The 12,151-nt window shown below is 51.0% G+C and overlaps 1 protein-coding gene across 2 annotated transcripts in view; it reads left to right on the top strand.

The window, feature by feature from the left end:
- Positions 1–9,795: 9,795 nt before the first annotated feature.
- SREBF2 (sterol regulatory element binding transcription factor 2) overlaps positions 9,796–12,151 on the top strand; it is a 93,321-nt gene continuing 90,965 nt past the window's right edge. For both annotated transcript variants that reach the window (XM_073586641.1, XM_073586642.1), the window contains exon 1: positions 9,796–10,103. In XM_073586641.1, coding sequence (XP_073442742.1) covers positions 10,037–10,103 — 67 coding nt within the window. In that variant the 5' untranslated portion in view covers positions 9,796–10,036. The remainder of the gene's footprint in view (positions 10,104–12,151) is intronic.

Here is a 12,151-nt window from a genome sequence, read left to right on the forward strand (position 1 = left end):
CTCAGCACTGAACGGGGTACCTCTGCACAGGTCAGCAAACCTGAATGTGTGCTGGGGTACAATAAAAATATGGAGGCTCCGATCCAACTCCTCCAACAGTACAATGCTTTGAGAAAGGCCAAGGTGTGGTACAAAAAGCTGGCCGTGCACATCATCCAATTGGCAATGCTCAACGCATTCCTGCTGTCACAATGTGCACACCACACCGATTCGTCGTACCCTGAGTTCCAGGAGGTAGTGGTTAAGGCCCTGATGTTTGGCACTCTGGAAGGAGCGGGCCCCAGAACTTCCGGAACGGAAGGTGCTCGTATTGTACCAGGTCAGCATTTCCCGGGGGAGGTCCCGCAAACTGGAAAAAAAGGTAAATCGCTAAAAAGGTGCCGAGTGTGTTACAAAAACGGAATACGCAAGGACACCATTTATCAATGCGACACCTGCCCCGAAAAACCTGGCTTGTGTATGAAGCATTGCTTCAAATTGTACCACACCTCAATGCACTACTAAATTACTTTACCGGAAACATTAGATTAGTTGGGGCACATCTAGATAAGTTCCTTGGGGGTCTAGTTTCCAAAATAATGTGACTTGTGTTTTTTTTTTACTTTTTAGGCACATCTGGGGCTCCGCAAATGGAAAATGACGGCCGCAGACCATTCCATCTAAGTCTGCATTCCAAAACGTCACTCCCTTCCTATCCCCGACGTGTGCCTAAACAGTTTTTTCCCACATATGGGGACTAGCGTACTCAGGACAAATTGGACAAAAACTTTTGGAGTCCAATTTCTCCTGTTACGCTTGGGAAAATTAAAAATTGGGGACTAAACAATCATTTTTGTGGGCACAAAATAGGATTTTTTTTTCACGCCTGGGCAGTATGAACTTTAGTGAAACAATTGGGGGTTCAAAGTTCTCACCACATATCTAGATAAGTTCCTTAGGGGGTCTAGTTTCCAAAATGGGGTCACTTGTGGGGAGTTTCTACTGTTTAACCAAATCAGGGCCTCTGCAAACGGAACATGACGCCCGCAGACCATTCCATCAAAGTCTGCATTCCAAAGCGTCACTTCTTCCCTTCTGAGCCCCGACGTGCGCCCAAACAGTGGTCCCCCCCCACATATAGGGTATCAGCATAGTCAGGACAAATTGGACAACAACTTTTGGGGTCCAATTTCTCCTGCTACCTTTGGGAGAATAAAAAATTGGGGACTAAACGATCATGTTTGTGGAAAAAATATGATTTTTTTTATTTTCACGCCCGGGCGTTATAAACTCCTGTGAAGCCCTAGGGGGTTCAAGGTGCTCACCACACATCTAGATAAGTTCCTTAGGGTGTCTAGTTTCCAAAATGGGGTCACTTGTGGGGGGTTTCCACTGTTTGGGCACATTGGGGGCTAGTCAAACGCAACATGGCGTCCAATCTCAATTCCAGCCAATTTTAGGTTGAAAAAGTCAAACGGCGCTGCTTCCCTTCCGAGCCCTGCCGTGCGCCCAAACAGTGCCCCCCCACATATAGGGTATAATCGTACTCAGGACAAATCGGACAACAACTTTTGTGGTCCAATTTCTCCTGTTACCCTTGGGAAAATCAAAAAATTGTTGCTAACAGATCATTTTTGTGACTAAAAAGTTAAATGTTAATTTTTTTCCTTGCATGTTGCTTCTGCTCCTGTGGAGCGCCTGAATGGTTAATAATCTTCTTGAATGTAGTTTTGAGTAGCTTGAGGGGTGCAGTTATTAGAATGGTGTCACTTTTGAGTATTTTCTGCCATATAGACCCCTCAAAGTGACTTCAAATGTGAGGTGGTCCCTAAAAAAATGGTTTTGTAAATTTTGTTGTAAAAATGAGAAATCGCTGGTCAACTTTTAACCCTTATAACTTCCGAACAAAATAAAATTTTGTTTCCAAAATTGTGCTGATGTAAAGTAGACATGTGGGAAATGTTATTTATTAACTATTTTGTGTCATGTAACTCTCTGGTTTAAGGGCATAAAAATTCAAAGTTTAAAAATTGCAAAATTTTCTAAATTTTCGCCATATTTCCGTTTTTTTTCATAAATAAACGCAAGTTATAGCAAAGAAATTTTATCACTAAAGTGAAGTACAATATGTCATGAGAAAACAATGTCAAAATCGCCTAGATCCATGGAAACGTTCCAGAGTTATTACCTCATAAAGGGACAGTGGTCAGAATTGTAAAAATTGGCCTGGGAGTTAACGTGCAAACCACCCTTGGTAGTAAAGGGGTTAAGCCATTATATTAAAAAGCACAGATATGCAAAAAAGAGCAATCCCAATGCAGGGAACAAATCCCACATGTTTCAACCTACACGGTTTTAATCATGGATTACATCTTAAAGCAGTGTTCCCCAACTCCGGTCCTCAAGAGCCACCAACAGGTCATGTTTTCAGGATTTCCTTAGGCCATGTGAACTTTAGTGGAAGGTGCTGCAGATTTTTCCACGCGGATTTGGAAAAATTCGCAGGTAAATCCGCAGCCTGCGGTTTGACACCTGGACAATGGAGAAGGTGTAAAACCGCTGCGGATTCCGCACAAAGAATTGACATGCTGCGGATTTGAAACCGCGGAAAAATCCGCAGCATGTGCACAGCGTTTCTTAATTTCCATTGAAAACAATGGTACTGTAGAACGCAAAATCTGCTGCGGACCCGCAGAGCCAATAACGCAATGTGTGCACATGGCTTTAGTAATTGCATCACCTGGACAGGCAAGAATTCAAACACCTGTCCAACACTGAGGAATTCCTGAAAACATGACATGTTGGTGGCTCTTGAGGACCGGAGTTGGGGAACACTGTCTCAGAGTAACAGAAAGACATATATACATACAAGGGAGTCAAAGGGAGTGGTAGAACAAGTTAATTAGTCAGAACCCTGACTAAACTCTCCTTAGACATCTGGAAATAAATAGTATACATATAAAAACAATATATCATTTAAAAATATATATCTATATATCCAGATAAGCAGGAAACGTAATATTGAATGTTGCTGGTCACATAGTATAAACACTATACCTCCGACCAACGTATAGAAAGATACTATTCATGGAGCATTAGTTATATTGGATGTTGCCCCCCCCCATTCAAGTGAATTGGGTCCGGGTACTGTTCTGGTACTCGAACCCAAACTTTTTTTTAACATGTGGCTGGACCTGAATATACAGAGGTCCGCCCATCTCTAAGGCTAGTTTCACACTAGCGTATGGCCGAGGTGCGGTGGGCTGTGGGCCTCCTCTGTGAAACTCCGCCCCTGGCCGCACCTCCTCTGATCAGCTCCGCCTGTGTTGGCATGCAGCCTGCGCACCCTATCTTTAGCATTAGGTACGCAGGCCATGCCGATGAATTCAGATGCCTCCGCATGCGTCTTTTTGATGGTTCAGCGAGCGCACCAAAATGCAACATGCTGCGTTTGGCGCAGGTCGTCGCACCGTCAAAAAAATGAATGCGGAGGCATCTGCATTCATCGGCACGGCCTGCGTACCTAATGCTAAAGGTAGGGTACGCAGGCTGCATACCGACAGAGGCGGGGCTGACCGGAGGAGGTACGGCCTGGGGCGGAGTTTCACAGAGGAAGCCCACAGCCCTCCGCACCTAGGCCATACGCCAGTGTGAAACTAGCCTTATCCTGTGTCTAGCGTGTGACTGGTGTGTATATTTTCCTATTGTAGTATTGCATTTCCAAGTTTCCATATGTACATAATATAGCACTTACCTATTTTCTATAGCAGTAATGCAGTTACAATTTTCTAGATGAACCATTCTATACAATCCAAAGTGCAGCTTTTATATTTTCTTAATACTGGTGTGTATGTGTCCCGTGTCTGGCGTGTGACTGGTGCGTATGTGTCCCAAGTCTGGCGTGTGTCTGGTGTGTGACTGATGCGTATGTTTCCCGTGTCTGGCATATATCTGACGCGTACGTGTCCCGTGTCTGGCGTGTGACTGATGCGTATGTGTACCGTGTCTGGCGCGTATATGTCCTGTGTCTGGCGTGTATCTGACGCGTATGTGTCCCGTGTCTGGCGTGTGACTGATGCGTATGTGTCCTGTGTCTGGCGTATATTTGACGCGTATGTGTCCTGTGTCTGACGCGTATGTGTCCCGTGTCTGGCGTGTGACTGATGCATATGTGTCCTGTGTCTGGCGTATATCTGACGCGTATGTGTCCTCAGTCTGGCGTGTGACTGATGCGTGTGTCCCGTGTCTGGCATGTGACTGATGCGTATGTGTCCCGTGTCTGGCGTGTGCATGTCCCGTGACTGGCGTGTGACTGATGCGTATGTGTTCCGTGTCTGGCGCGTATGTGTCCTGTGTCTGATGCGTGTGTCCCGTGTCTGGCGTGTATCTGACGCGTATGTGTCCCGTGTCTGGCGTGTATCTGAAGCGTATGTGTCCCGTGTCGGGCATGTGATTGATGCGTATATGTCCTGTGTCTGGCGTATATGTGACGTGTATGTGTCCTGTGTCTGGCGTGTGACTGATGTGTATGTGTCCCGTGTCTGGTGTGTGACTGATGAGTATGTGTCCCGTGTCTGGCGTGTGACTGATGCGTATGTGTCCTGTGTCTGGCGTGTATCTGACGCGTATGTGGCCCGTGTCTGGCGTGTATCTGACGCGTATGTGCCCCGTGTCTGGCATGTGGCTAATGCGTATGTGTCCTGTGTCTGGCGTGTGACTGATGTGTATGTGTCCCGTGTCTCGTGTGTGACTGATGAGTATGTGTCCCGTGTCTGGCGTGTGACTGATGCGTATGTGTCCTGTGTCTGGCGTGTATCTGACGCGTATGTGGCCCGTGTCTGGCGTGTATCTGACGCGTATGTGTCCCGTGTCTGGCATGTGGCTGATGCGTATGTGTCCTGTGTCTGGCATGTATCTGACGCGTATGTGTCCCGTGTCGGGCATGTGACTGATGCGTATGTGTCCTGTGTCCGGCGTATATGTGACGCGTATGTGTCCTGTGTCTGGCGTGTGACTGATGCGTATGTGTCCCGTGTCTGGCGTGTGACTGATGCGTATGTGCCCCGTGTCTGGGGTGTATCTGACGCGTATGTGTCCCGTATCTGGCGTGTGACTGATGCGTATGTGTCATGTGTCTGGCGTATATCTGACGCGTATGTGTCCTGGGTCTGGCGTGTGACTCATGCGTATGTGCCCCGTGTCTGGGGTGTATCTGACGCGTATGTGTGGCGTGTATCTGATGTGTATGTGTCCCGTATCTGGCGTGTGACTGATGCTTATGTCTCCTGTGTCTTGCGTATATCTGACGCGTATGTGTCCTGGGTCTGGCGTGTGACTGATGCGTATGTGTCCCGTGTCTGGCGTGTACATGTCCTGTCTGGCGGGTGACTGATGTGTATGTGTCCCGTGTCTGCCGTGTGACTGGCGTGAATCTGACGTGTATGTGCCCCGTGTCTGGGGTGTATCTGACGCATGTGTCCCGTGTCTGGCGTGTGACTGATGCGTATGTGTCCTGTGTCTGGCGTGTATCTGATGCGTATGTGTCTCGTGTCTGGCGTATGACTGATGCGTGTGTCCCGTGTCTGGCGTGTATCTGACGCATATGTGTCCCGTGTCTGGCGTGTATCTGACGCGTATGTGTCCCGTGTCTGGCATGTACCTGACGCGTATGTGTCCTGTGTCTGGGGTGTATCTGACACGTATGTGTCCCGTGTCTGGCGTGTATCTGATGCGTATGTGTCCCGTGTCTGGCGTGTGACTGATGCTTATGTCTCCTGTGTCTTGCGTATATCTGACGCGTATGTGTCCTGGGTCTGGCGTGTGACTGATGCGTATGTGTCCCGTGTCTGGCGTGTACATGTCCTGTCTGGCGGGTGACTGATGTGTATGTGTCCCGTGTCTGCCGTGTGACTGGCGTGAATCTGACGTGTATGTGCCCCGTGTCTGGGGTGTATCTGACGCGTGTGTCCCGTGTCTGGCGTGTGACTGATGGGTATGTGTCCTGTGTCTGGCGTGTATCTGATGCGTATGTGTCTCGTGTCTGGCGTATGACTGATGCGTGTGTCCCGTGTCTGGCGTGTATCTGACGCATATGTGTCCCGTGTCTGGCGTGTATCTGACGCGTATGTGTCCCGTGTCTGGCGTGTACCTGACGCGTATGTGTCCTGTGTCTGGGGTGTATCTGACACGTATGTGTCCCGTGTCTGGCGTGTATCTGATGCGTATGTGTCCCGTGTCTGGCGTGTGACTGATGCGTATGTGTCCTGTGTCTGGCGTATATCTGATGCGTATGTGTCCCATGTCTGGCGTGTGACTGATCCGTGTGTCCCGTGTCTGGCGTGTATCTGACGCAAATGTGTCCCGTGTCTGGCGTGTATCTGACTCGTATGTGTCCCATGTCTGGGGTGTATCTGACACGTATCTGTCCTGTGTCTGGCGTGTATCTGACGCGTATGTGTCCCGTGTCTGGCGTGTATCTGACGCGTATGTCATGTGTCCCGTGTCTGGCGTGTGACTGATGTGTATATGTCCTGTGTGTCATGATCCAGCGTGGTTCTGACAGTTTAAATGGATAAGTGAACTTTTTTTTCCTTTGGCTAGGTGCCAAAGTGATGTGATTGCCCCTGGTGGCCATTAGAATTATTACACGTGGTGTCATTCATTCTAAGTTGCCCTGGTGGTGGTGAGCGGTAGTGCACTTTAGTTTCTTTGGTTTAGTGCACGTAATTAAAATTCAGGTGTGAGGCTCTATAAAAGAGAGCCAGGTGTGTTCAATCACTGTTGGTGATATTGAGTTAGTAATTTTCAAGGAAGCCTGGGTGAAAGAAGGAGCTGAATGAGAGTCCTGGGCAGCCCAGCCAGAGGGGTTGAGTCAGCTATGGAGTCTGCATGGAGGGCTGACATTGGCGTGGTGGAGTTGCAGTTTATGGTGTCAACAGGAGGTGCTTGCATGGCTTGGTGGAGTGGCGACGATGGTGAGAGTTGCACTCAGCATGCTGGACTTGGTTGCTGAAAACTGGACTCAAGCATGCTGGACATTTTGGCAGAAGCTGGACTCATCTTTGGGACTCTGTTTACTGGGCAGCTGCAACTGGTGGTGGACTCTGCTCCAAGGCTGCACTATGGTGAAGGATCCAGTTATGGTGATGGATCCGGGTGGAGAAGATTCAGGTGGTGGGCTCTGTTGCTAGGAGCGTACGCAACAGAGCAAAGCTAAGTGGTGTTTCCCCTATATTGTCATTTTCCCTCGTGTGTTTAGTGCAGTGGTGGGATTAGTTTCTGCACTGACCAATTCCCTAGTGAGGGTTTAGGTTCAGGGCGAGCTAGGGTTATTAGGTTCCTGTGCGTCGCCTGGTGTGGAACCGGCATAGGGAACGTTAGGAGTGCAGGGACACTGGCTCAGGGGAGTACAGGAGGTCTCCACTTCCCTATTGCAGGGCCCACCATTGTTAATGTTTACCCAGGTTCCCCTTTATTATTTAAATTTGCCTTACTGGAGGCGGGGTTTCCAGACTACTTTAGATATACGTGTAATATCTAAATTCGCCAGTTGGAGGCGGTGTATCCAGCTGCACGTCCTATTATTTAAATTCGCCCAACTGGAGGCGGTGTATCCAGGGTCACGTGTGTCATATGGGTTTGCCTTGCGGTACTTGCTGCGTCCAGACACACGTGACCGTGACACTGTGTCTGGCGTGTATCTGATGTGTATGTGTCCCGTGTCTGGCGTGTACTTGACGCGTATGTCCCGTGTCTGGCGTGTATCTGACGCAAATGTGTTCCGTGTCTGGCGTGTACTTGACGCGTATGTCCCGTGTCTGGCGTGTATCTGACGCAAATGTTTCCCGTGTCTGGCGTGTACTTGACGCGTATGTCCCGTGTCTGGCGTGTATCTGACGCAAATGTGTCCCGTGTCTGGCGTGTATCTGACGCGTATGTGTCCCGTGTCTGGCGTGTATCTGACGCGCATGTGTCCCGTGTCTGGCGTGTATCTGACGCGCATGTGTCCCGTGTCTGGCGTGTATCTGACGCGCATGTGTCCCGTGTCTGGCGTGTATCTGACGTGCATGTGTCCCGTGTCTGGCGTGTATCTGACGCGCATGTGTCCCGTGTCTGGCGTGTATCTGACGCGCATGTGTCCCGTGTCTGGCGTGTATCTGACGCGTAGGTGTCCCGTGTCTGGCGTGTACCTGACTCGTATGTGTCCCGTGTCTGGCGTGTACCTGACGCGTATTCGTCCCGTGTCTGGCGTGTATCTGACGCGTATGTGTCCCGTGTCTGGCGTATACCTGACGCGTATGTGTCCCGTGTCTGGCGTGTACCTGACGCGTATGTGTCCCGTGTCTGGCGTGTACCTGACGCGTATGTGTCCCGTGTCTGGCGTGTACCTGACGCGTATGTGTCCCGTGTCTGGCGTGTATCTGACGCGTATGTGTCCCGTGTCTGGCGTGTACCTGACGCGTATGTGTCCCGTGTCTGGCGTGTACCTGACTCGTATGTGTCCCGTGTCTGGCGTGTACCTGACGCGTATTCGTCCCGTGTCTGGCGTGTATCTGACGCGTATGTGTCCCGTGTCTGGCGTGTACCTGACGCGTATGTGTTCCGTGTCTGGCGTGTACCTGACGCGTATGTGTCCCGTGTCTGGCGTGTACCTGACGCGTATGTGTCCCGTGTCTGGCGTGTACCTGATGCGTATGTGTCCCGTGTCTGGCGTGTACCTGACGCGTATGTGTCCAGTGTCTGGCGTGTACCTGACGCGTATGTGTCCCGTGTCTGGCGTGTACCTGACGCGTATGTGTCCCGTGTCTGGCGTGTACCTGACGCGTATGTGTCCCGTGTCTGGCGTGTACCTGACGCGTATGTGTCCCGTGTCTGGCGTGTACCTGACGCGTATGTGTCCCGTGTCTGGCGTGTACCTGACGCGTATGTGTCCCGTGTCTGGCGTGTACCTGACGCGTATGTGTCCCGTGTCTGGCGTGTACCTGACGCGTATGTGTCCCGTGTCTGGCGTGTACCTGACGCGTATGTGTCCCGTGTCTGGCGTGTATGTGACGCGTATGTGTCCCGTGTCTGGCGTGTACCTGACGCGTATGTGTCCCGTGTCTGGCGTGTATCTGACGCGTATGTGTCCCGTGTCTGTAAATTGAGCATAAAAATCATTGCCCCAACTGATGAGCGTGTCGCTGGTGCCGCTGACTGTGTGGACAGGTATGTACCGTAGTTGGAAAAAGTTCCCTGATTATAAGGTTGACAAGATGGAAGCTGAGGGAAGGCTCTGCTGCCAATAACCCTTAGGCATGGTGGGCCCCAAGAATGATTTTCTCTGGACGGCCCAAACTATTCCAGTCCGACGCTGACCGTCATGTATGCGGCTTTCTTTCCTGTCAACACTGGTTTTAGTGCAGAATGAAAACTGATGCAAAAAGAAGCCCTGTGTGAGCATCACCCCAACAACCAGCTGCAGCCCCCCGTTCTCCGGGAGTCCGGGCCACAGGCAGGACTATGGGACCGCCAGCGCTACTAGGGTCCGGGCGCCCCAGCACATGACAGGTTAACCATGCGCTCCCAGCCGTCACTCGCTCTATGCGGGAGACACAGGTCTCCGGAGGAGCCGCCTCATATGCAAATAGAGATCCCCTGATCGGTGACGTCACATCACCCCACAGCACGCCAAGCGCTCTGATTGGCTAGGAGCCCCTGGTCTCATTGACAACAAAACAACCAGCACGCGTTATGACAAGAGGAAGGGGCGGGGCCTACCCACGCGCAATCTTCCAGAGGGGGCTTTCTCAGAATAGAGGGGGACGGGGAGGGGAGCCAAGCCTCGTTCTGGTCACCATAGTTCGCCTTGCTCTCTGTGTGTTCCAAAGGAGGTTTGGCACGCAAGAGGCTGACGTCATCTGGAGCGGAGGGAGGGGCTGGGAGAACATGGCGTCGGTTTCGTCTGTGACAGGTCGGTGAGTTGGGAAGAAAGTGACAGGAGCTCCGAGAAGACACCAGTTCCCGGCGGGGAGCGCGGACCAGGTGGCCTGTGACCTGCTGCACGGATACTGCCGACATGAGCATTGACAATATGGAGACACTGACGGAGCTCGGGGATGAGCTCACCCTGGGGGACATTGATGGTGAGAGACGCCGCTGACATGTGTGGCCCGGGAGCCGCCTCCTCTGTAGTGCTGTGCGCAGTGCTACTCCGAGGGAAGCTCCACTACGGAAATGTGGGGCAGTGACTTGTGTGCCTTGGAGCAGTGAGCATGGCGCTCGTCAGAGGGGCTACAAGACCCCACTGCTGCGGGAGGATGAGCTTCCTCGTAGTCATCAGTCACTAAGGGGGGCACGTTTGGGTTCGAGGACGACGTCGCCGCTCCATCCAGTCCGGGGGGACGACGTCGCCGCTCCATCCAGTCCGGGGGGACGACGTCGCCGCTCCATCCAGTCCGGGGGGGGGACGGCGTCGCCGCTCCATCCAGTCCGGGGGGGGGACGACGTCGCCGCTCCATCCAGTCCGGGGGGGGGACGACGTCGCCGCTCCATCCAGTCCGGGGGGGGACGACGTCGCCGCTCCGTCCAGTCCGGGGGGATGACGACGTCGCCGCTCCGTCCAGTCCGGGGGGATGACGACGTCGCCGCTCCGTCCAGTCCGGGGGGATGACGACGTCGCCGCTCCGTCCAGTCCGGGGGGATGACGACGTCGCCGCTCCGTCCAGTCCGGGGGGATGACGACGTCGCCGCTCCGTCCAGTCCGGGGGGATGACGACGTCGCACTCACTTAGGCCTGTTTCACACATACGTTTTTGATGTCAGTTGCAATCCGTGAAAATGGCAGAAAACTGATCTGTCTCCGTTCTCACATCAACGTGTGCCACGGACCATTGTTTTGACGGATCCGGCGAAGGATGAAATATAAAGGAACCGCTGCCGAGAGAGAGAATTTTTCACGATCCCGGAACAGCATCCAGGGTTAGAAATGTTGCCGGGCCTGCTCAGTTGAAAATAGCGGACCGTCAACAAAAAAAAAACGTTGCAGAGTCCGTCTCATCCGCCCGGGAGACTCTAAAATATTGGCGGATCCGTCAAAAAACGGGTGTGACGGACGACCATCTGTCAAGATCCGCCACTAATGTAAGTATGGGGGAAAAAACGGATCCGCCCCTTTTTTGGCAGATCCGTTTTTTTTCAGAAATTGGCGGATTTTGACTGACACCAAAAAACTGATGTGTGAAGCAGGCCTTAGCTGTTGCTGGACTGGAACAGGCCTGACTTTCAGACGCGTGATGTTATTTGCTGCCTGTGTAATGTTGTGACTCATCCGTGCTGGGGTTTGGTGCTTATTGTGTTATTTTCAGCAGCAGAGGCTGATACATCATTTGCTGCTGCTCTGTGCCAATCGCTCTTCTGTACAGGCCTTAGTATCTCGTCCCCTGTTTTGGCCAGTAGTCTCCCTCTGCTGTGTTCTGGCCCCTTATACCCATATGCTTTTTATCTGGGTCGGTCACCCAGAGCAGTCCTGGAGCCGTCATTGTGGAATAGAAATGTTCTGTTCCGCTTTGCTTCTTTGTCATCTAGCTTTTATTTCAGTGGTGTAGATATGCCTGTGCCCATCTGCTCTCTAGGAGTAACCGTTCTTTTAATTTTTCTCCCCCCTAAATTAATAATACAAATGAATGTAAGCATCTCTGTAATATATCTTATTATATAAATCTGCTTATTTAATCTCAAGGACTGATAATTCATTCTCAATTCCCTGGTAAAATCTATGTTTTCGTGAATACAAACGTTCTCATTATTGAGAGAGATGACAGTTGGTGCTCATAAAGTTCTATGGAGAACTGTAACTTGCTGCGCGAGAACGTACAGCAGGGTATATGTGTCCGCCTCTAGCTTCTCTCTCCATAGAACTTTAAAAAAACCCAACTGTCATCTCCTATCTCAGTAATGGGAACGCCTGTCTTCACGAAATTAACATTTTAACTTGGAACTGAGAGTGACGAAAAAGTACTGGCATAAAGAGCCGATTTCTCTGATAACAGATGTTACAAAGTTTCTTACTTTCGTGTGAATTATTGATAAATAGAATAAGAATTCAAACCACTGTTAAACTTTAACCAATGTATTTGGTTGTAATGGATCAGAAAGAATCCTCTTGATTTCTAGTAACGGAGTGGGGGGTGAC

This window comes from Dendrobates tinctorius, unplaced genomic scaffold, assembly GCF_039654945.1.
Source record: "Dendrobates tinctorius isolate UK_male_01 unplaced genomic scaffold, ASM3965494v1 ptg000094l, whole genome shotgun sequence".
NCBI classification, from domain to species: domain Eukaryota; kingdom Metazoa; phylum Chordata; class Amphibia; order Anura; family Dendrobatidae; genus Dendrobates; species Dendrobates tinctorius.